Source organism: Embiotoca jacksoni, unplaced genomic scaffold (assembly GCF_022577435.1).
Source record: "Embiotoca jacksoni isolate LCO1_2020_lvr unplaced genomic scaffold, fEmbJac1.0.p SCAF_43, whole genome shotgun sequence".
In the NCBI taxonomy this organism is placed as follows: domain Eukaryota; kingdom Metazoa; phylum Chordata; class Actinopteri; family Embiotocidae; genus Embiotoca; species Embiotoca jacksoni.
Window position 1 is genome coordinate 983,717 of NW_027185396.1, and position 23,483 is coordinate 1,007,199.

At 39.3% G+C, this 23,483-nt stretch overlaps 3 protein-coding genes and 2 non-coding genes across 11 annotated transcripts; 3 read left to right on the forward strand and 2 right to left on the reverse strand.

Moving 5' to 3' along the window:
- Positions 1–119: 119 nt before the first annotated feature.
- On the reverse strand, positions 120–10,310 carry dnase1l1 (deoxyribonuclease I-like 1). Of its 2 annotated transcripts, none has more exons than XM_069169255.1 (10): positions 10,119–10,310; positions 9,737–9,826; positions 5,727–5,885; positions 4,887–4,975; positions 3,930–4,016; positions 3,711–3,823; positions 3,486–3,598; positions 3,223–3,380; positions 2,397–2,493; positions 120–886 (listed from the first exon to the last, which is right to left on the reverse strand). In XM_069169255.1, the coding sequence occupies exons 3-10, from the start codon at positions 5,874–5,876 to the stop codon at positions 701–703; spliced, it is 993 nt and encodes a 330-aa protein (XP_069025356.1). In that variant the 5' UTR covers positions 5,877–5,885; positions 9,737–9,826; positions 10,119–10,310; the 3' UTR covers positions 120–700. The 2 variants fall into 2 exon arrangements, with proteins under 2 accessions (XP_069025356.1, XP_069025355.1); XM_069169254.1 differs by having other exon boundaries at positions 10,055–10,310.
- Positions 10,311–11,661: 1,351 nt separating this feature from the next.
- LOC138210174 (tumor necrosis factor receptor superfamily member 14-like) lies at positions 11,662–15,731 on the reverse strand. Of its 6 annotated transcripts, XM_069169160.1 has the most exons (11): positions 15,711–15,731; positions 14,812–14,951; positions 13,854–13,947; positions 13,659–13,756; positions 13,479–13,567; positions 13,045–13,200; positions 12,573–12,660; positions 12,296–12,468; positions 12,177–12,214; positions 12,022–12,076; positions 11,662–11,739 (listed from the first exon to the last, which is right to left on the reverse strand). In XM_069169160.1, the coding sequence occupies exons 3-10, from the start codon at positions 13,878–13,880 to the stop codon at positions 12,032–12,034; spliced, it is 714 nt and encodes a 237-aa protein (XP_069025261.1). In that variant the 5' UTR covers positions 13,881–13,947; positions 14,812–14,951; positions 15,711–15,731; the 3' UTR covers positions 11,662–11,739; positions 12,022–12,031. The 6 variants fall into 6 exon arrangements, with proteins under 6 accessions (XP_069025261.1, XP_069025257.1, XP_069025258.1 ...); XM_069169156.1 differs by lacking the exon at positions 13,659–13,756 and having other exon boundaries at positions 13,479–13,604; XM_069169157.1 differs by lacking the exons at positions 13,659–13,756; positions 15,711–15,731 and adding an exon at positions 15,609–15,668 and having other exon boundaries at positions 13,479–13,604.
- A 3,139-nt stretch (positions 15,732–18,870) lies between these two features.
- On the forward strand, positions 18,871–22,539 carry rpl10 (ribosomal protein L10). The gene is made up of 6 exons (XM_069169180.1): positions 18,871–18,980; positions 19,853–19,911; positions 20,342–20,449; positions 21,144–21,282; positions 21,456–21,618; positions 22,325–22,539. The coding sequence occupies exons 1-6, from the start codon at positions 18,958–18,960 to the stop codon at positions 22,478–22,480; spliced, it is 648 nt and encodes a 215-aa protein (XP_069025281.1). The 5' UTR covers positions 18,871–18,957; the 3' UTR covers positions 22,481–22,539.
- Positions 19,998–20,130, forward strand: LOC138210239 (small nucleolar RNA SNORA70). The gene has a single exon (XR_011179236.1). It is a non-coding gene; the product is annotated as a small nucleolar RNA SNORA70 (small nucleolar RNA).
- On the forward strand, positions 22,093–22,225 carry LOC138210240 (small nucleolar RNA SNORA70). The gene has a single exon (XR_011179237.1). It is a non-coding gene; the product is annotated as a small nucleolar RNA SNORA70 (small nucleolar RNA).
- Positions 22,540–23,483: the final 944 nt, after the last annotated feature.

Sequence of the window (23,483 nt, forward strand, 5' to 3'; positions counted from 1 at the left end):
CTGCTCAATCTGACCTCAGGTTTTGGTGAGGAACTAGTCTGTACTATATCTAGTGGAGTTTAAATCGGGGTGATTGCTTTATTTTTGTCTTTGTGATGTAATCAACACAGAAAACGTGATGAAATGTTTTAATATTTATTTGCAGAAAGCCTGTAGGGCTGCAAGCAATAACTATTTTTATTATTAAAACATCTGATGGTCATTTTTTTAAATAAGTGATTTGGTGTATTTTGGCTCCGTGATTGGCGGACACGGCAGGAAACTGTCAAGAAGCGAACACAAAGGCAGGAAGCAGAATACATTTGGATGAAAACAGATGACTCACTACAAAATACACCAGAAAAGTAAAACATGAAAACATACATGAACAAAGGGGTGATTGATTTCAAAATAAAATAGGAAATAAATACAAAATAAAACAGGAATACAACAATTTAGGAGAAACAAACAACATTTTTTTAAAAAGGCCCAACTTTTCTAAACTAAAGGAGCTGCAATGAATCATTAACACACAAATCTGTTTGATACGTTATTGTGCATACGGTGAATTAAAAAATGGCAAGGTTTAAGCTTTGTTGAATTTTTCTCTTTCGTCGTGATATTTGGCAGGTTGGACTCCCTACAGGGAAACCATGAAGTTCTCTTTACAGTTCATTCGTCCTGAGATTCTCTCTCATCCAGGAGCTTTAACATTCCACCACTATGTCAACATTTGGGAGACAAGATAACTGAGGACAGACAAAGTCAAGAACTTTGATCGATGTGTTCTCTCATATGCAGTTTTGCTCGTTCCAGTTAATATCCAGGAAGTCGCACCGCTGAAAGCTTTGGAGTCAGTGACCCTCAGCAGGACCTCCACCGGGTAGTGGTCACTCACATCCAGTGCCTGAAAGAAAAACACAGAAAGACAAGTCAGCATTTATAGAACTGAGTTTGGGTTTGATTTGGGATTTTTTTTTTTTTTTTTTTTTTTTTTTTTTTTTTTTTGTGCATATTTTTAGATCAGTTTGTCAGATTTTTTTTTTTTTTGTTTTGTTTTTTTTTACATTTACATCTTTACAATTCAGTTGTTTTCCCAGTTATGTTTAGATATCACATAATTACCAGTTGAAATATGTTTAAAGAAGTGACACACGCGTGAACTGCATGAAAGTCAGCAGGCGTGGATGATCATGTGTGTACACATCCAGACTCCCAGCTGTGATCAGTTCAAGGCAACAAAAGAACTTTTGTTAAGGTCAGAGACCGATGGTATTTTTGGCTAAACGTTAATAAAGACTTTGAGTTTCAGGTCACTGAGGAGGTGTTTCAGTGTTGAATCAGAGCACAAAACATAATATGAGTCATTCGGCTGCTTTGCATTTTTTCTCTGTTCAGGACTGCCTTCTGCCGACGTCGAGACACGCTCAAAAAATGTGGCTGTATGCGCTCAAACTCTGAGTCTTGTTTTTTGATTAGTTTCTCTTGTTTGAATTTGCCGATCAAATCACTCTGCAACATTGCCGAGGGGGTCGGCCATGTCATGGGATAAGACGAAGAGGGACTGAAAAAGAGGCGTTCAAGAACCATTGTCAAAACAATATAAAGAGAACACAGCCCTGTTAATAGTTCTGTCATCACTCAACATGAGTTGAGCTGAATGTAGATTTAGTTTGAGGTTTTGGGGACATTTTACTGCAGTCGTTTGTGATCTACATCTTCTTGATTTGTTTTTGTTGCTTGAGCATTAAAATCAAAACTGTCCAGTCTCAATTCAAGTTAAATTGAAGAACTTGTATTTATAGTTTGACAGTAACCAGTGTTGAGTTCTGTTGTGAGGTTTAAATGTTTTTAAACTGTTCAGCTTTTTGTTCCAGTTGAAAACATTTGTTAGAAAATGAATCAAAGAGAAAATTAAATGTAATAAGTCGTATTACTCTGATGAAGTAATTAAAATAGTTACATTAGTTATTGCATTTTAACTAACTATTACATTCAAAAAGTTACCTTGCCAACCCCACATGTATTTGTGTGTGTGGTAAAGAGATGGAGAGATGGGCTCCAGTAGTTTTGTCCATATAAGGGGGGAGGAATGTGGAGAGAGAGCAGCTATGAATGACTGATCTCCCTCCCTCCCTCCCTCCTTCCCTCCTTCCCACCCTCTTTCCTTCTGCCCTCTCTTTACCTCTCTTGTGCAAAATCTTCTGGATTTCTGTTGCTGCTTTTATATGCACTCAAAGTGTGTATCAGTGCAAATGCGTGTTAGGTGTAGATCTACACTTGTGCAGGGTCATACCTCAATAAACATGCACACACACACACACACACACACACACACACACACACACACACACACACACACACACACACACACACACACACACACACACACACACACACACACACAGGGCTGTTACCTGATCCTCTGTCATTTGGTACTCCATTTGGAAGTTGAATGGTTTGGCTGAAGAAGGAACAACTGCTCTGTTGAACGTCTCCCCGTTCACAACGATCCTGTCGGAACAACGGACCAAAACCACACATTATGTTTCTTCTGTGAAAGCATGTTAAAGAGTTATGGTCTCACAAGAATTAAAGACAAAGTAATCTTGCTGCAAATTAAATTCATTTCATCATATCAAATGCAGTCTCACTCGACCACGACAGGTTCCTTAACAATGAAATGTAAATGTGGGTCGTAAAAACGGCGCTTGTACAAACAATTTTGGCCATTTTGTTTTGCTTGAGGCACTCGGCCTCATTTTTTTAGAACACTGAAGCTCCATCCACTTTTATATACAGTCTGATTGTCTCACAACAACTATTATTTTAATCCTGGAACTGAAAACTTTTAATTTTGTCAATTACAAATTTGTCAATTAATTATTTGATTAATATGAAGCTTCAGGAAAAATTCTATGAAGGTTTACCAACTGTACGCACCTAACGCATTTATGCAGAGAAAGACACAGACAAAATATGACGTGAGAATTAGAAAGTCTGCCAACTTTTGTTAAGGTCATCATTGTTTTGCAAAATTTGCAAGTGTATCTTTTTGAAATTTCAGCTGACTAATTTGCCTTTAGGAACCTTTGAAGGTTCTGCCATGGAAACACAAATTTAAAAGAACCTTTTAGTTTCTTAGAAAGTTCACAAACATTTGTCCAACGAAACCTTTTGGTTGACTGTAGGTGGAACTGCAGGTTTTGTGACGTGACCAGGCTGTGAGGAGTGTGAGTTCACCTGTCGTAGGAGCAGGACGTGCTCGATCGCACAGTGGTGTCAGTGTCATCTGATATGAGCCAAAAGAGGTCCTTCTCTGTAATCAGGCGAACGTACTTCCTGTTCTTCTTGGCGAGGTAGCCACAGTCGGCGTTGAAATCCCCGAGAAGCATCACGTTCTGCACACACATGCACACACCAACCGTCATGGTGAGACTTAAAAAATATGAATTAATTGTTATTTTAAAAGCGCTGTGATTACCACGAACAAAATGAGACTTTACCTCAGTTCTCCACATCTTTTTCACACGTTGTAGAACATCATACAGTGCATCAAGCTCTTTAGTGGTGTTGCTTGGAGTGGTGTGCTGAGGTATGAGGACAAATTCCTTTATAGCTGGAGACATAGATATGGGTCAGAGGGAGGGAGGAAGGACGCAGGGAGATCTGTTTATATCCCAAAACATCAGCAGGCTTTTTCATGATCTTGGATGGTTTAGAAAACTGACCTGTCATGGGGGCTCTGAAGCGGACAACAAAAGGCTCTCTTGCAAAAGCATCTACGTCTCCATGGAGATCATCTGGGTACTGATACTGGCCAGTGACTGTCACTCTGTCAGCCCTGCACACATGCAGATACAGAGAGTAGACACAAACATTACCGTCTGTACTCAGTCTTAACATTTAGGTGTGTGGAGATGTAAAGTGGCACACACAGTTCAGCTCACCTGTAAACAAACACATACTGCTCCTGGTAGTCCGACCTGCCCAGTCGCTCACTGGCCAAAGATTTATACTCATGCCGAGTGTCGTACCTGAATATTGAAGAGATACAGACAGACAAGTGGGAGAAGCTATTAATATTAGTGTGAAAAGAGGGACTTGTTTTCTGTGTGTGTGTGTGTGTGTGTGTGTGTGTGTGTGTGTGTGTGTGTGTGTGTGTGTGTGTGTGTGTGTGTGTGTGGACTTAAGCCTGAGTCCACACCAACCCGTCACTGTGGAGACCAAAATTAGATTTGAAATTAAAACCAATTAAAACTTGGTTTTGATGGTTAAAGGTTACAGTTACGTTTAGGTCGGGGTTACGTTAAGGGTTAAGGTTAGACATTTGGCAGTGATGGTTACGGTTAGGGTAAAGAACGAGGGAATGCATTACATCAATTGATAGTGAAACTGCAGTGCTTGTCTTGTAAGGATAATCATCGATCCTGCTGGCCTCAACCAGAACTCTTTGTGTCTGGTTGCTGCAATAACAGTTCAGGTCTTACTGTCGATGTCCCATCAGCCTTCACAGACCCCCCCTTGGTGGAGGCGGGTGAGCAAATACCAACCGACACCTCGAAACGGGGCCAAAAGTGGACTGGGTAAGAGACCCTCAGCTATTCAGAGACAAAAGAGGGTGCACTGAAAATGTTCTGATTGCCAAATAGACTATAAGGAAAAAAAGGGGAACAAATGGTAAAATTCTTGTGTTAAACAGCCATTCGTGGGGAAGCACCTTCTGTTTGGAAGCAAAAATCAAGTCCCCACGCTGTAAATCATTAAAATTTACCATAAAGACTTAAGGATCGATCTAAGATCAAGGTAAGATGAGTTTTTGGAAACGGTTGGTAGAGGTAAGCGTCCGGAGAAAATGAATGTCAAGTCCTCCAAAGTGACGTAAACACAACATGAACATAGATCACCCTTGAACACGGTCGAGCAGCAGCGGTATAGCTTTTTCTTTAATGTCTCTCACTTCCTGAAGCAAACACACGTCACAGCGAGTGATGATCTGAAACAAACAAAACAGACATGAACGTTGCATGTTAGGAATAAGGATGCTAACTCTGTGATTTGCTCTGAGTACCGTGCTAGTGAGCCGAGGATGTATTAGATGAGCTGAATACGGTGCTGCCACTCAGCAGTATTGCAACTCTTAAAATCTACGGCAGCCCAAAAAGCATTTGATACCATAGTTAACCACATTTTTCCTGTCTTGTAGCCCAGTAACAACATTATTGTAGCCTGTAATTACAGAACAGAGGATCAGTAATTTGAAAGTAGCCCGTCATTTATTTCCAAGTCCATTTTCAGCACAAAGTTATTACCCCTTTACTCCCTCGTCCCTCGTCCTTTTACCACCCAACGAGTATTTCATTGTTACCCTTTATACACAGTAAAGTAAAGTAAATGCAATTTAAGGGCTTTTTTGAAAATGTGTTAAATATGAAAACTTTGCAGCTAAATGGTCTGTACTTGTATAGCGCTTTATCACCTTTCGGTCTCAAAGTGCTTTAACATAGTTTTCCTATTCACACACTAATAAGACAGATCACCATGCAAGGTGCTGCCATCAGGAGCACATTCACACACCGATGGTACACCATTGGGGGCAATTTAGGGTTCAGTGTCTTGCTCAAGGACACTTAGGCATGTGGACAGGAGGAGCTGGGGATTGAACCACCAACCTTCTGATTAGTGTGCAACCCACTCTACTGTCTGAGCCACAGCCTCCCAAAAACCCATCTCAGTGTTCGTCTTACCCTGGCGAGAGTTTGCATGACATCACTCTTCTTGGACTTGGAGTCCCCGAAGTGATGCAGGTTGAAGGCACAGATTCTAAAATCTGAACGCCCGTGAACATCACTCACACCGGCGAGGAAGAAGAGCAGGAGGAGCGAAGACGACCTCATAGTCCAGAGCTGCGAGAGAAGGTAATCAGAAGTGAGAAGACAAAAAGGACAATCAGACTAAATGACATATTTACTGTTTAAAGGAAGAGAAAAGTTCCTGTTTAACAGGCCGAGGGGCTTCATTTTAACCAATCAGCATGTGCCGAAACCAGACTACCATACTCGTGTCAGCCATTTTTAAATTTGCTTTAAGTACCTTGAGGAGGTGCCGAGCGTTTTTCTGCCCTGAGCGCTGAACGTTGAAAAACATTAACACTGCGCTCGTCACTGCCACCAGCCGTCCAATCGTAGTGAAGGAGGGGCGGGACAAACTTTCCTAACCACATATACTGGTCACTGATTGGTCCACCCTTCAGAGTGGCGAGCGAACGCTAATACTAGCCGAGTTGCCGGACTTTATTCACAGAGAAGAAAACTGAAGCTGTGAGCGGACGTCTTTTTATGAAGTTCAGTGATAAATAAAAACTTTTCATGGCATTACTTTTTAAAGGATCCCCGCTATTATTTTTGTGCCACAGTAATATAAGTGTATAACAAGAATTGATGAGTACAGGTTATATTCAACAACTATGTCATTTTACTATGTAAAATGCTGTGCTGGCAAACACTTAAATGACAATTCTAACAACACAGTTATTGACCAGTTATTGTTGTGAAAGGGTGTTAAGATATCCCATTTAAAGTCTGTTTAAACCCACTTTCAGCTTCGAAAGATTTATGAAAACGTCTTCTCCATCCAGGCAACACTGGCAGTCTCAAACCTTTCAACACTGACACATCAAACCTGGACAGGACAGGTGTAAATCCTCTGACTGCTTAAAACGGTCAAAAATGTTTGCACCAGCTGCCGCTGTGTAATCCTTATGTAACCCCCGTGCAGCTGTTGCTTTAGAGACAGTGCAGAATAGACAGAAAAGGGGGGAATTATCAAATCTCATCCAGGTTCAATGAGGAGACTGGTTAATCGATCACTCGTCTGGCTGCTGCACAGACAAGTATCCACCCCGAATTACACTTACAACAACAGGTTTAATGAGAACACAATGTAATAACAATACTACAACAAATTAATAGTTACACACATCAAAAAGTGTCCAAGCAGGTAATATGAAAATCAAAAACCTCTGAGATCTCAGGAATAAATGAAATTGAAAAAAAGTATAAAAGAAAGAGTTGAGTTCTCAAATGTCCTAACTTCAATAAACTCACCAGGATATCAAATGTTCAAAGTTCTAAGGATCTGTTGGTGAAACTGCAGCTCTTCAATGGCTCGTCGTTCAACATTCAATTTAAAGTTGTTCACTTTTCTTTAGCGGAATCTGATTCATCTTTTCCTGCTCACAACTCCTACCATACCGAAGCACAGACGACGGGAAAACAAACATCCTCTATTGAGACATGGACGATCACTTCTATCGATCTCATGCATGGATTAACAAAGATGATATATTAAGGAAAAGATTGACTCTCCTAGCACTTCTCTGTGTACAGAGGAAAACGGCCATGTGACAACCTGTCGACAGTAAGGAGACAGTAACATAGTTCCAAAACAATCATTAAGATCCCAGATTGAATTATTCTGGTTACACTTACACTAATTCAGCTTTTAATTTCAGCAAACTTGCAACACAAATATAAGAAGCACACAGTCGACCCATGAAAGCTTTGTGACTCAATGTTTAAAAGTAGGTTGTGCAACAGTTATGGAGTCACCAGATCAATGAATCATGTTTGTCGGGCGTAAACATTAACTGCAAAAAAAACTCAGAATCTGTTATTTATAATCAGGACTGAGTCATCCTGTTTCCTGACTGACTCAGCATTAACAGTTGCGCTTCCTGTTTTACAGAATATGAGCCTGAATTATAATCTTAGAAGGTCAGTTATGGACTCTGCAAATGAATGTTCTTATTAGGACACTTAATCAAATAATTATCATCTTGTTGAGAGTGAGAGGAGGAGTTTTGTGCTTTTTCTGCAGGTATAGATAGATAGATTAATGCTTTATTAATCCCTCAGAAGGACATTTTTAAAGGTATTGTATCTTTGGTTCTGAGTTGCGTGTTTCTCATCTGCGGTTGTACAGGCTCCGCCCACCAACCCACTGTTTATTGTTTGTTGTCTCTATGATAAGCAGCAGAGGAAGCCAGAAAGACAGCCAGAGTGATTACTGATGGTAAAGATGTTGCTCCTGATGGAAAGTACAGCTAAACAAAACCTTCAATATTGTTTAGGTCGAGGTGGATAAGTGTAACGTTCAACTGTTGAAACCTCAAATGTTTCAGCTTTGACTGTAATAATTCATTTTGAATGCAACTTTTAAATTAGAAGTATGTTGTGCAATTGTTAATGTTTCATTTTCACTTTTTATATTGTAAAGAAAGAAATGCTGCTTTTCATTTCCCTCAGGAAACTCGTGCAAGTTCAACTGATGAATCTGTTGGAGAAAATAACTAATAGAAAGTAGAAGATCAGTAGGAGCTGACATATTCAAATATTGAACAGTGAAAAAGACACGTTGAATCGAAAAGATGACAAGAACAAATAAACTACAAAGACTTTCAAGACTGTAAAAAGCTCCCAGCAGCTGTGGGTGCCAGAAGAATTTTGTAAGAAAATACGTGCGTAGACAACTTTACATAACCAATTTTACATTTTACAGTTTAAAGAATACATTTTAAACCCGTAAATACAACAGGGCTTTGCTGCTAAATTAGCATGAGCATGCTGCTCCTAAACAAATTATTGAATTTCAGTTGTTCTGTAATCTGTTAATTCTACAAAATAATATTTAACACTACGCCATTCTTTTTCTATTTACACTTTTTGATGATGCAATTGACTGTTAATTTCCTGGACATTTTTTTAAAAGAGGTACATTTTTAATTTGAGTTTACAGCGATTTGATTTTAGGCTCTTCTGTCTCTACAAGGTGGATTTTTATTGTTTTACTGTTTTTATATGATAATTGTTCTGACACTTCTTTGTTTGTGGGAATTGAAAAGGCCTTTATAATTATGACAAAATGTTGTTTATGCAGCTGTACATAGCCACCATATTCAATGTTTTAAAAGCGAAATCAGTTTTCTCAGAACTTTCAGCAAGAAAGTAAATAAGTGTATTTCTCAGAGTTACACGATTTATTTGAAGTTAACACAAGTCACGGTGAGATAAAATTTTAGAAACAAAAGTATAAGTAACAACTTTTGTTGGCCTTCGAGCTGTTTGGTCAGTTGATAGGAACAGCTGCTCATATCTCCTAAAAATAGCATTCAGAGTCATGTGAGTAAAGTGATGGTTTTTCAGCTGTGATCATTTTTCTGTGATCATTAAGTTATTTTCATGGTCATGTCTAAAGTCAATGCAGCAGTCTCAAACCCCTGACATGAGAACAGAGACCTGCAGCTGCTCTGCTCAGACTCGCTGGTTCAGGGCCTGACGTCATGGTAAATATGGGGAACTTGAGGGTTTTCTTGCTGCCCGTTACCACTTCTGTTTTGTACCAGCACACTTGATAGATTAACTAAACACTCTGCATTATGTTTCTGTGAAGTGGAGGAGACGTGTGCTGCTGTGAGTTCTGTCAGTCCGCTTGACTCTTCTAAAGATCTGTTAAAACACTTCTGAGCTTCATCCCCTTTTTAACAACAGACACAATCGCAGGAGAGTTTTGCTTGTGCAATGTGTAGATCTCTATCTCCTTCTCACGCTATGGTTTTCTGTCTCCGTCATAAAAAAGAAAAAAAACAGACACACTCACACACAGGCATCAGGTTACACTCCTCAGTAACACTGTTGTTCCTTGGCTCAGTCTTTTAAAGAATAAGTGTACAAGTCAAACTGAAGCGGCAGCAACTTACCAGCGTTTGTATTTCTTGGACTTGTGGAGTGTTTGTTTTTGAACCGCCTCCTCTCAAGCGAAACTCAAAGCTGCCACTGACACTGACCTCCTGTGGGAGGGACAAGAGGAGGTCTTAAGTGCAGGCTGAAGTGCTGTGCTGGGGGAAAAAAGTGTTTCTACTAAAACTCATCCATGCGTTTGTTACTTCCAGGCTAGATTGTTGTAATTTCTTGTTGTTAGGATGTCCAAATTACTCATTAAAAACCCTGCAGCTGATCCAAAATGCTGCAGCAAGAGTACTGACGGGATTTATCAAGAGAGATCACTCATACCTCACCATCTTTTTCTCTCCCATAGTTTCTTGTTATTATTTTTTGTCTCCATTCAGTTCCCTCGCTCACATAGTTTCTCTTCTTTCTTTTGCAGATGTCCCGTCATGGAGCTGCATGTCTCTGCCCTGCGCTTGTCGTCTCCACCAACAGTTCTTCTCTTCAATCTCTACATCTTTGCGAAAAACAATAGGGCTTTCGCACCGATGCTCGGTGCTCGGGCCCAAAATATAGCATCTTAAAAAAGGTGACCTACATGACGTTCAGGTGATCTTGGTTTGAAACTGAAAGTAAACAGTGCAGAATTATAAAGGCCCCTCCCTCTTTGGCTCCTGGCCAATCACAGGCGGCTGTCCCACACTGTTCACTGTCATCGGTACAGGGATGACTTACAGGTCTCATAACTTATCTAAATACAGTAATAACAAGAATCAACACTTCAACATTGAACTGAACATGTCACCCAGGCCGTTGCAATATTTTGCAGCTTAATTACCTTGTAATAATGTATTTATATTTAATATTTTTACTGCTATTTTACTGCTATTTTATTGCTTTCTATTATTTGATTATTATCTATTGCTTCCTGTATGCTGCTGTAGCGAAAAAAATTTCCCCTCGGGATTAATAAAGTAACTACCTAACCTAACCTAAAACATGTTCTTCAGATGCATTATATTTACTCTCCCTTCAGTAAAAATCCAGAACTAATGAACATGTCATTATTTCAGTGTGGAGGCTTCAGGTTGCACTTGTGGAAGTTGTTATTAGTTTGGCTCCCAACATATAAAAGAACGGGAAAGCTTAGGTTTCATCAAAAAGCACAATTTGTCCACCAAACATCACTCAATATCATCCTGATTGAATATCCCCTGTTTTATAAACCTTTGTCTTTGGTCCACATTTGTTAAATTATTGAACTCTTGAAGTAGATGTTTTGAGTCTAAACTCACAAAATGTATTCTGGAAAGTCTTCCTGTATGTTTCTGTTTCTGTCTTCAAGCTTTGTTCAGCTGAATCCTGCTGTTTGTAAGTGTGGACTGACATCTGGATGGAAAATGACTTTCACCAGTAGAGGGTTGTTGTTAATGTGCTGAGGGACAAAAGGTCAATATATATGATTTACAATTTTTTATTTTCTATTTATTTATTACATATGAATTATTTATTTTAATTTATTTTGATAATATAATTTAGATTTTATAATATTAATTAATGTGAATAGTATAAGATGATTGAAGGTCATGTTTCACCTTATGAATGAGACGTATTTTTCTTGTTCATATTAATAATCTGTTTCATTTATGAATGTATTGACACTTTTAGACTTGTCAGACAGTGTGTGAATCATTTCTGTTTGAGCTCTGCCATGAATCAGTGTCACTTTTATAAATGAGTTTGTGTTTGCTGTATTGGACTGATAAAATAAACAAAACCTGAAACAGAGTTCCTGTAACTAAACACGTGTCGTCTTCCAAGATGCCACGTGGACAAAAGTCTTAAATGTCCTTTAAAAACTTAAACAAAACAAAAAAATCTGTGTTAATTATCCAAATATTTTTATGAATAACATTTCTTGAGCTGGACGTTAATCACAAGGAGACACTTTTTTTTTCAATTGAATGTTTTTATTCAGTGTGTGTTCACTGTGATGCTGAGACTTCATTACATGATCTCCTTTAAGACGGAGGATCTGTGAGGGAACAGATGAAAGACTTTATGTTAGATGTCAAATTTAAGTGACTTAGCACACACACACACACACACACACACACACACACACACACACACACACACACACACACACACACACACACACACACACACACACACACACACACACACATATTGGGTCTGTCTGAGGAGAGAAATACATTCACTTAAAGCAGAGACGTCTTGTACATTTGTAGATGTGACTCAGTCAAACAGTCCTCCATCACTGAACATTTCAGAGAACAACACACTGCTGTTTTACCTGCTGCTGTTCACACCGGCAACATCTCCGATGATTCTGCTGCAACTGTTGTTTCCTTTTTGGTGAAAAAAAACCCAAACAAGACATTTCATTATCTAAAACAAACAAAGTGTTGTTGTATATTACAGAGCAAATTACAGTGACAACAAACCTACCCTGCTGTGAGGGGCTGCATTTCCTTGTTTGAATATACCTACAAAACCAATTTAAAAAAAATTGGAAATTTTATCATCCAACAAAACCACAATAACATTTTAATAAATGCAATTCTTACCGTTTAGACTTGTGGTCTTTGTTTTGAGACAGTAAATTATTAATACAAATAAAATCAATAAAAAAACCACCAAGCTGATCACAATTACTGCCACATTTGAACTTGGTTCTCCACATTCAGCATCAGTCGAAGTTGTTCCTTCTTTTATCTTCTGAAGGTTTATTGTTTCACATCTGGAATAACAGGAGATTTTTACAGGAAAATATACAGATAGCACAAATTAACTGCTGCTTCAAGAAATCAAATGTGTCCATGTCTGATGTGAAGCTTCACTTACTGTGTGTGTTGCTGACAAGATGTAAATGTCCCATCTGAAAATGTTCCATCAGTGCAGTCAGAGCACACACTGTCTCTGAAGGCTGGTCCTGCACAAACACACATGATATACAGCTGCATGAAAGGATTCAAAGTTTTACATGACAAGTAATGAGCAGATTGGATGACTGTCTGACAGCTGGATAAGAGAAACAGTCAGTCAGCATTTAGTTAAATAGAAGTACCAGACTGTAATCAATAGATATCAGTATTGAAGGACAACTGAGCAAACTCCATTCTGATGGAAGTAAAGATGTGGCAGGAAGCGCCACAAAAGAATCTTTTGTCCAACCATACATTTCATGTGAAAACTCTGCTGGTTCAAGATCAAGGCCAGGTCAGTCTTACTGTAATCATGAATCATCATTAATCATTGGCACGTTTGAGCTCAGTATATATAATATATTCTTAAAAATCAGTCCAAGAAAACCAACCTTTCTGGCTGATGTATTGTCCTGGCTGACAGGTTGTGTGTTTCTCTGCTGCTGCACAGTTGCCTTCTGTAGAGTCAGTACAGTAGAATCCCTCCAGTGGTTCACAAACTGTATCTGATGTTACTGTACATGACCTCTTTACCTTCAGACCAGAACCTGTCAACACACATGGAGGTTAAACACAGTTAGAAAACCTCTATTCTGTTTGTATCTGCTACAGAGCTACATTCTTTTTCTATCTATAAGACACCTTCAGTGTTTACAACTTCTTCAATAAATGTGATCAAATAACTCCTCAAATGATGAATTCATGGGAAACATCTGCATAAATGACTTGTCTGGATTTGATTTAAACTGATGGTACTGTACGTATCAACCAGTGGACATTTGATTTTTCTCTTTCAAATGATTATAAGATATGAACAGATATTTACCTGCATCACAGATTGTGCAAAGAGCACATAGTGATAATCCATTAGGTTTATCCATGTAGGTTCCCTCTATGCAGGGCAGACATGAAGTGCTGCGGAACTCGGTACAATGAATTTTAACACGACTTCCTGTTAAAAATAATTATTTTAAATATGAATAAACATTAAAAAAAAAAAAAAAACCTTTGATTAGTTAGATGGATGTTGTCCCCCAATAACTTTCTCTTGTGAACATGAAGAGCAGCAGCAGAGAGCAGTGAAACTTCATTGACTCCACTGATCTAAACACAAACATCATTCACACTTACAGCATAACAGAAAAACTCCATATGTGATGATCAAAGTGAAATGACCCTTCAGCATTCAGTTGGATCTTACCAGGCAGACATTTAGAACAGCATTCATCCCCGATGAGATACTTAGGTGGATGACATGTGATGGTGAGACCACTGAAGACTTTCATCACAAGTATCTGTGAAGAGGGAAAACAAGGGGTTTTTTCTGTCTCAGTGAAATCTCAGTTGAAAAAAAGAGCAGCTTGATTCCAATTGCAAAATTAAAGACACGACAAATAAAGACAAGCAGGAGGCGGAAAAAAGGAAACAGACCGTAAGAAGTCACTGCAGCAACCAGGGGACGTATTCACAAAGATTCATCAGACTAAAACAAAACAAAACATCTTGACCCTCAAGATGGAGAACAACTGTTCGGAGCAGGGAGGAGGACTTTTCAGAGGCTGAAGAATTTCTTGATCAGAGGAGAAAACTGCAGAAGTACAGCGAGGTCAGAGGAATATTCTTCAAACGCTGAATGACGGCACGTTAATGAAACGCTATAAATGATATCGTCCAGTGATGATGTTTGTGGTCGGTTTCCTTGGAGACGCTCACTTCTCCCTCTCAACACAATGAGGCTGAAATGAAAGTGGAAATATCAAAAACCCACTTTCACAGCCTCATATTGGGACGCAGTTCATTTTATTTCCACTGGATGTCATCGTCCATTCTTTTTTGATCAATCACATCTTTTAAAAGGACCTGTCACCTAGCAACGGGGTTGACCACACCTCCTCACTAAGATAAGGGTTTCTGTCCTTTCCTCAATCAAGAGTTGCTCTGAGAAGTTTCTTAAATCACAATTCAGTTAGGAGAAGAGTAACAACAAGGGTTTTTGTCTCAGTGAAATCTTAGTTGAAATAAAGACCAATCAGACAGGAAAAGGAAATTTCTGATTTTGTAAACGGTCAGAAATGTTGCAGGAGGAATCAAGCGATCTATAAATTACTGCCTGATTAAAAACAGCTTCCTGTAATTTTATGCTGTGAACAGTTTTTTACCAGAAACGTTGCAGCAGTCAAATGTTTTCTTCTCCAGATCATTTTATACAGCAGGATGAAAGTTCTCTTGGACTGAAGATAGAACTTCACTCAGATTTGGTATGAGTTGGGTTGTACAATCCAGAACATCAGGACAACATCTGGAAACAAACAGACATGATAAAAGCTGCACTAACCAGGAAACATGTTTACTGTGAGGAAGACATCAGCTGACAGGTTTGAAATAGTTAACATGAAGCTACAGAGCAGGTTTCAAGGTGCTGACTTTGTTTTCTCTTCGTCAACATAAAACTGTTTTTAGCTCAATGAGCTGATCAAAGTTCACATTATTACAGCTTCAACTTTCAAACTTCATCCAATCTTTATGACTGATAGATATCTTGAGAGTTCTTTGTCAGTTACAGTTGTTCTCTCACTTGGAAAACGTTATGAACCAAACCAATATACAGATACAGACAAAACTCAGAGATGTAAAACAAAGGAATCATTGTGGTCCGTCGGGACTGGATCATTGAGGTCTCTGATCTGATCCACAACGTTCACTGTTCATGTCTGTACAACGACTTGTTCTGGATTAAAGTCTATTTCTGCATTAAGAGCTGCTTCACTCTGCAGGTACACGAAGTGAAACCGTTTTTAAAACTCTTTTCATCTATTTTACATGAACATGTTAACAACAGCTGCTGCGTATGAGGAAATACTTTCGGTATCAACTTTACGAAACAGAAAAATAAAATAAAAAATAAAACACACACATTGTATGAACTGGAACATTATTGTATTTTTCTTAGACTAACCTGTCTACGTCACATCGTTTAAAGTAGTTTAAGTGGAATCGGAAATCTTTTTTACGTTGCAAAATAAGTGAAAGTATAGCATATTAAAAAAAGGTGACCTACATGACGTTCAGGTGATCTTGGTTTGAAACTGAAAGTAAACAGCGCAGAATTATAAAGGCCCCTCCCCCTTTGGCTCCTGGCCAATCACAGGTGACTGTCCCACACTGTTCACTGTCATTGGTACAGGGATGACTTACAGGTATCATAACTTATCTAAATACAGCAATAACAAGAATCAACACTTCAACATTTAACCGAACATGTCACCCAGGCCGTTACAATATTTTGTAGCTTAATTACCTTGTAATAATGTATTTATATTTAATATTTTTACTGCTATTTTACTGCTATTTTATTGCTTTCTATTATTTGATTATTATCTATTGCTTCCTGTATGCTGCTGTAGCGAAAAAAAAAATTCCCCTCGGGGATTAATAAAGTAACTACCTAACCTAACCTAAAACATGTTCTTCAGATGCATTATATTTACTCTCCCTTCAGTAAAAATCCAGAACTAATGAACATGTCATTATTTCAGTGTGGAGGCTTCAGGTTGCACTTGTGGAAGTTGTTATTAGTTTGGCTCCCAACATATAAAAGAACGGGAAAGTTTAGGTTTCATCAAAAAGCACAATTTGTCCACCAAACATCACTCAATATCATCTTGATTGAATATCCCCTGTTTTATAAACCTTTGTCTTTGGTCCACATCTGTTAAATTATTGAACTCTTGAAGTGGATGTTTTGAGTCTAAACTCACGAAATGTATTCTGGAAAGTCTTCCTGTATGTTTCTGTTTCTGTCTTCAAGCTTTGTTCAGCTGAATCCTGCTGTTTGTAAGTGTGGACTGACATCTGGATGGAAAATGACTTTCACCAGTAGAGGGTTGTTGTTAACGTGCTGAGGGACAAAAGGTCAATATATATGATTTACAATTTTTTATTTTCTATTTATTTATTACATATGAATTATTTATTTTAATTTATTTTGATAATATAATTTAGATTTTATAATATTAATTAATGTGAATAGTATAAGATGATTGAAGGTCATGTTTCACCTTATGAATGAGACGTATTTTTCTTGTTCATATTAATAATCTGTTTCATTTATGAATGTATTGACACTTTTAGACTTGTCAGACAGTGTGTGAATCATTTCTGTTTGAGCTCTGCCATGAATCAGTGTCACTTTTATAAATGAGTTTGTGTTTGCTGTATTGGACTGATAAAATAAACAAAACCTGAAACAGAGTTCCTGTAACTAAACACGTGTCGTCTTCCAAGATGCCACGTGGACAAAAGTCTTAAATGTCCTTTAAAAACTTAAACAAAACAAAAAAATCTGTGTTAATTATCCAAATATTTTTATGAATAACATTTCTTGAGCTGGACGTTAATCACAAGGAGACACTTTTTTTTTCAATTGAATGTTTTTATTCAGTGTGTTCACTGTGATGCTGAGACTTCATTACATGATCTCCTTTAAGACGAAAGATCTGTGAGGGAACAGATGAAAGACTTTATGTTAGATGTCAAATTTAAGTGACTTAGCGCGCACACACACACACACACACACACACACACACACACACACACACACACACACACACACACACACACACACACACACACACACAACTGTTATGCTATGGCAGGATGTTCTCCTTTAAACCAGCACAGGTAAAAAATAAAACCGTTCTTATTTTCTTTTAGTCCCAAAATCAAGGAGAAATGCAAGTGTACTAAATAACTGAAAGCTTCAACATTGATGGAACCTTCTTTAAGACTGCAGCATTTTATTGGTGGTATCATTGAGGGATGTTTGAGCTGTTTTCTGTCCATACCTCCACATCCCTGCTTCCTCCTCCTTAGTTTCTTAACTGGCTGCGATGGACAGTTTCAGTTGAATGGTGAACTTTTTATATTTCAGGATTTTTTTTTTTGTGCCTCAAAATTTAGCTTTGTATGGCACGGTGTCATCATGAATGTTTTTAATTACATCTGAGCTTTTTCTGTTGTGACACATCAAAATGTACGCTGTGAAAAGGACTGCACAGGAGTCAGGGGCGCTCCGGGGCCACAGCACGTTAAAGTGACTCATTTCTGTCAATAAATTGACGACAAAGAGACACAGAACGACTCAAACCAACTATAAAGAAAAAATGAGCACATAGACACACAAATCAACCAAGTGGACACCTCGAGAGTCAAAACAACCACAAAGAGAAAAGACCGCAGGGAGACTTGAACCAAACTGAGACACAAATCGATGCAAATCAACAGCAAAGAGACACAAAACTAGAAAGACATGCCAACACACCAAAAGGAGACTGAACGAACGAGAAGAAAATGCTGGACGACTGCAAAAGGACATCGCGCCCCAAAGAGGCACAAAATGAACTGAAAGAAATGCAAACAGGCAATAAACAGACAGATCCAAACAGAACAAGACACAGATAAATGCTAAATGACTGCAACAAGATGCAAAATGACCAGAAAGGGGTGCAAAAACACTTCAAAATGATAGTTGTTGAAAAAGAGAGTTGTAAAATGAACACAAATAGGCTACAGGCACAACCCAACGGACAGAAACACAAAATAAGAGCCTCCGTCGAGATGCAAACCACATCTGTGCCGTTGTCAGTTATTTCATCTATGTCTCATTTATGTCTTTGTAGGGAGGGTGGGGGACATTTAAAAGACTGTTCCCGTCCAGGCAGAGAGCAAAGGCCAATTCTTGGAAATTGTAATAACAGCTAGCCTGTAGACCAAAGGTTGTTCGGTACAACAGCCTATATTTCACATCTTTTAGTGGCTTGTATAAATAAAAGAGAGTATGTTGTAGTGTAAAGCACATTTCAGAGTAGCCTATTAGTCACAGGTTGAGGTAGTTAACGTCAACGGAAGGTAGATGTCGCCCTGCAAGTCTCCGGGCAGCGTCCTCGTGTAAAACTACACTTCCCAGCATTCACTTTGTTTTCACAAAAGCTTTCTAAATGAATTTTAACATTTATATAATTATATAATTTTAATACATTACCAATTTTTTTGTCACAGCACAGACATTTTAAAGCAAAAATAATGTTTTGATGAATTTTAAATAAAATCTCCCCGGGCCGGCGCGGTCCTTATGACGAAGCGGAAGTGGCTTCGTCTTCCTTTCCTCCATTAGGTGAGTGCGTGGTGAGAGCGTCTTTTCACGGGCTCTCCACCAAACAGCCAAATGTCAAAGTATTTTCCGCGAGTTTTTAATCCCGAGTACACCAAATAACATCTTTTAAATTGTTCATTTACAGATCGTAACCATGGGCCGCCGTCCAGCCCGCTGGTAAGTCCTCTCTTTACACGGTTTTTCTGCCGAGGCCGAGTCGGTCCCGGTCGGAGGAAAATGGCAGCGGCCCCGTCCTGCACCATGTGCACAGTGCTGGCACGCCGGCGGGCCTGCGGACACTCCGTGGCTTTTATAGCTGTATTAAAGCAGATCTCTGTCGGTAAACTACTCGTGTTAGCGGTAGCCAATACTCGCTCTTCCTGAGAGTGTCATATTATCATTTCACTGCCATGTAGCGGTAGCTTTTTGAGCTAGCGTGAAGCTAGCGCTAGCACACCACTCCAGAACCGAGCCACTCCGGACTTTTTCGATGAAAATGTAAAGTACAGTAGCGGCTCATAAAGCTTTGTAACATTGGACCCTTTCTGTTATTCATGTTGTTAAAGAATACATGGCAGCTGTGCTGTGATGTTGACATTTAAACTGTTTAAAAGCCTGTAAAATGCACCGAGAGCATCGTAGTTAGTCTGAAGGCCGACAGTAATGTAGATTATTAACATCCACGGAGCTCCACTGTTGACCCAGAAACTTTTAAAGCACATCAGTGAGCTGACTTCTTTGCTTTGACTGACGTGTTTCTTTAACACGAGTGCAAACTTCAGCGCACAAATCCTGCAGCTTCAAATGTAAAATAATCACGAAGTAAAACTGCAATATCTCCTCCTGCTCGATTTAAAAGTTTATTTAAATCTACAATGTCCAACAGCAGGGAAGAAATGGACGGGTTCTGGGCCACGGACCCATCGCTGTCATCCAGAGTCCACGTTTCTGTCCTTTTTAATAGTTGTTGTCTGGAAGATTTCAGAAGGAACTACAGCAGCATTGAAAGAGCTTCGTGTGTGTTAACGGTTTCACTTTGTCTCCCACAGCTACCGCTACTGCAAGAACAAGCCGTACCCCAAGTCCCGCTTCTGCAGGGGTGTGCCCGGTAAGCTCTCCGCAATGTTGTCCTATTTTTTATGTTTTAAATGCAGGAAGTAACGAGACGTCACAGCGGTCTACTGTCAGATCGTCTTGCAGCCTATTAAGCCGACCGGTTCTGCTGAAGTGCGGTTCCAGTGTGCAAAGGCTGCAGACAGAGACTCTTTGGTTGTGTATGTCCTCAGCTGGGCGGTGCTGAGTGCTTTAAGGGACCACTGAGACAAAATAGTACCGTTGTCCTTTTCATAATCCACCGCCTCCCTCTCTGTTGTTGTTAGTCGTACTGACGAAAGTTTGTTGTCGGTGGACATTTAAACCAGCTCAGTGACTCTCAGCTGTGTCTGTGACAGAATAGTATCAGAGTTCATATTTAGGAAGTGTTGTCTGTTGTTGCTTTTCCCTCAATGTTTTTCTCTCTCTTCTCCGTCCTACAATAGATCCCAAGATCAGGATCTTTGACTTGGGCAGGAAGAAGGCCAAGGTAGATGAGTTCCCTCTGTGCGGCCACATGGTCTCTGATGAGTACGAGCAGCTGTCTTCAGAAGGTTCGGAGACCAAACACATGCATGTAACACGTGTTGTATGTTTTGTCGCCCTGGAAACAAAACCTGCTGTGGCACCAATAACAATTTTAATAGCTGATTTTTTTTTTCAGTAGTTTTTCCAAGCAAACAATTTGGAGAATTTAGTGTTTTCAAAGAGAAAAATGTTTAGATTTTCTTTGTCACCTCTTTGTAAACAGAAAATGTGGATCTAAACTTTAAGATGGTTTAAAAATGTCTCAAAGATGCTCTAAAATATCTCTGGAAGCTGTACCAAGATCTCTATTGTGTATATAATTGAATGTGTAGTTGTATTTCAGGGCCAGTCAGTTGTGCATGTAATGACACATCTGAAATGAAGTATGTTGGTTTAGTGCCCGTGTAGATGACAGTTTTGGTACAAACACATCTCTGCACAGGATAAATGTGTAAATACTGTGACACACTCATCTGATTTATTTATGTTTGAATGTTTTTGTTGGTTGGATTTGGGTAAAATTATTCTCCAGCTGTTTTTTACAGCATGATGTAATCGAGTTCAACGTCCACCTGCGGGTGCATTTGTGCAGAAACTCAGTCAAGTAATAAAACCTCCTAAAACCAGCACCGTGGAAGTGCTGGAGTTGTCCTTTTTAAATGCTCAGTTCAAGGTGGAGGTACTGACGTCACTTCTATTCTGCTTCCTCCTCTTCTGCAGCTCTGGAGGCTGCCCGTATCTGTGCTAACAAGTACATGGTGAAGACCTGCGGTAAGGACGGTTTCCACATCCGCATGCGGCTGCATCCCTTCCACGTCATCCGCATCAACAAAATGTTATCCTGCGCTGGAGCTGATAGGTGAGGACCTGTCGCCGCTGTGTAGACGCTCGTGATGACGACAAGTTTAGTGTTGGCGTGTTAAGATAGTGTTTCTGTATTTATGTTGCCTGGAAGGATTTCATAAATGTCATTTTTAGCCAAATACAATCTTCCACATTAAACATTTTTGTGTCCCGTCTTGTGTTTCTCAGGCTCCAGACTGGAATGCGCGGCGCCTTCGGTAAACCTCAGGGCACCGTGGCCCGTGTGCACATCGGTCAGGTCATCATGTCCGTGCGTACCAAGGCCCAGAACAAGGAGCACGTGGTCGAGGCTCTGCGCAGAGCCAAGTTCAAGTTCCCCGGTCGCCAGAAGGTAAACGAGGCAAACGCTCAAACCTTCGGGAATAAACCGCATTTTGGTCACTATCTTGTATTATGAAACGAAGCGAGAGGTGCAGATCAGCTGAGTCAGAGGGAGAGCTCATTGTTTGGTTTCATGAGGTACTTATACACAGTTAGTGTATTTACGTTCAGGTCGGCATGGAAACGAAGCAAGGTGCCGCTGTGGAAGGGTTTAGCATTAAAAAAAAAAAAAATAGCTTTGAAGAGACAATAGATGGATATAACGCCTTCAGCTACGTCAGAAAGGTGTCAGACAACAAGGGAAAGCAGTGACGGTATTCTGAATATAGAGGACACTTTTTTTTTGTGGCTAAAATATGTTTTGTTGCTGATAACTTAAGTTTCCATGCTGGTAAAACACTGACTGGATACGTACATCATACTACTCCCAAACAGTTGGAACTATCCCTTTAACGTGCTCTTTCAAAGTCGTCCCGGTCCATCACCGCAGTTTATTAAGCCGACCGGTCTCGCTGCAGTGCGGTTCCGGTGTGCAAAGGCTGCGAACAGTGACTCTGTGGTTGTGTATGTCCTCAGCTGGGAGGTGCTGAGTGCTTTAAGGGACCACTGAGACAATGTTTTCAAGCGTTATTTTATTATTATTAATTCAGTCTATTTTCTAATAATGCTTTTATTGTCCGCCCGAATTGACTCGTCATTGTCGCTCTCCCTTTCAGATTCATATTTCCAAGAAGTACGGCTTCACCAAGTTCAACGCCACCGACTTTGACGACATGATGGCCGAGAAGCGTCTGATCTCAGACGGCTGCGGGGTGAAGTACATCCCCAGCAGAGGCCCTCTCGCCCGCTGGAAGACCCTGCACGCCATCTAGAGTGGCCGCAGGCTTTCTGTGACCAGACAAGCAAATAAAAAAGGCGTTTGATTACAAAAGTGACGTGGTGATGGCTTTGATTTTTATTTACCAGGATCCTTCCATTGACCAACTGTATAGATCTTTGGGTCTTTGGTACGAACAATGTTCAGACTTGAAGTAGTGGGAGTTTATGTGAAGGGAGATGTTAAAGCATCTCGTTGGTCTCATGAAATTAAAGATTAGATTTGATGGACTCTTTAATGTCTTAACTGTCAAAATGGACAGATGGGAAAATGTAACTATTCACAGAAGATAGATGCTTTATTACCTCAAATATTCAGAGTTTATCCTGAAATGTCAGTGGAGAAGTCAATGGAAACGAGTGGATTTTAATTTAGGGGGAAATGACAAATAAGTGAACTCAAATAATCACTGCAACTAAAAGTAAAGAAAAGATGAGTCTTTCTACTACGTGGAATATTAAAGACCCAAACCTGTACGGATGGCGGGCGTCAAAAGATCTCCCAGTATTAGTATATGTTGTGTTGTAAAACCACAGAAATGTACAACCCATGTGACTGAAATGTTTCAAGTATGCTGCTTCATCTACTCATTTCAGAGGGAATCATTTTTCTGTTTCTTCCCCAGTTTTTAAACAATTGTAACCTGTAGTTCTGATTCTACATATAAAATGTAAAAATCTTATAATTAGATGCTTTCCTGTAAATTAATTATGTCTATACAATAATAGTATATTTCAGAGATGTTTAATTTTACTAAAGTGGAATTTGAAATGCAGGACCTTTTACATGTAATTAAGAGTTTTGATTGAACGATAAATGCTGTTTACAGCAAACATTTTCACCCAGAAGGAAAATCACAGGTGTTACTAACAGCTACTTAATTTACTTGATCATTTATATTTTGTGCTACTACATATTTGCTGAAATGTTTTGATTGTTTTTCAGTAAAAATCTGAAAAAAAAGAAAACATTTCATTTAATAAAGCAACATTTTTCAT

Excerpts from the sequence above, each read along its gene's own strand:
- LOC138210174 (XM_069169156.1), bottom strand. The coding sequence starts at position 14,853 with ATGATCTGGAGAAGAAAACATTTGACTGCTGCAACGTTTCTG. Across the intron at positions 13,948-14,811 it reads TGACTGCTGCAACGTTTCTG|ATACTTGTGATGAAAGTCTT; the intron begins GTAAAAAACTGT and ends CCCTCTTCACAG. Across the intron at positions 12,469-12,572 it reads TCTTGTCAGCAACACACACA|ATGTGAAACAATAAACCTTC; the intron begins GTAAGTGAAGCT and ends CTGTTATTCCAG.
- dnase1l1 (XM_069169254.1), bottom strand. Across the intron at positions 4,976-5,726 it reads TCATGCAAACTCTCGCCAGG|ATCATCACTCGCTGTGACGT; the intron begins GTAAGACGAACA and ends TGTTTGTTTCAG. Across the intron at positions 3,599-3,710 it reads CTTCAGAGCCCCCATGACAG|CTATAAAGGAATTTGTCCTC; the intron begins GTCAGTTTTCTA and ends CTATGTCTCCAG.
- rpl10 (XM_069169180.1), top strand. The coding sequence starts at position 18,958 with ATGGGCCGCCGTCCAGCCCGCTG. Across the intron at positions 18,981-19,852 it reads GGCCGCCGTCCAGCCCGCTG|CTACCGCTACTGCAAGAACA; the intron begins GTAAGTCCTCTC and ends TGTCTCCCACAG. Across the intron at positions 21,283-21,455 it reads TCCTGCGCTGGAGCTGATAG|GCTCCAGACTGGAATGCGCG; the intron begins GTGAGGACCTGT and ends TGTGTTTCTCAG.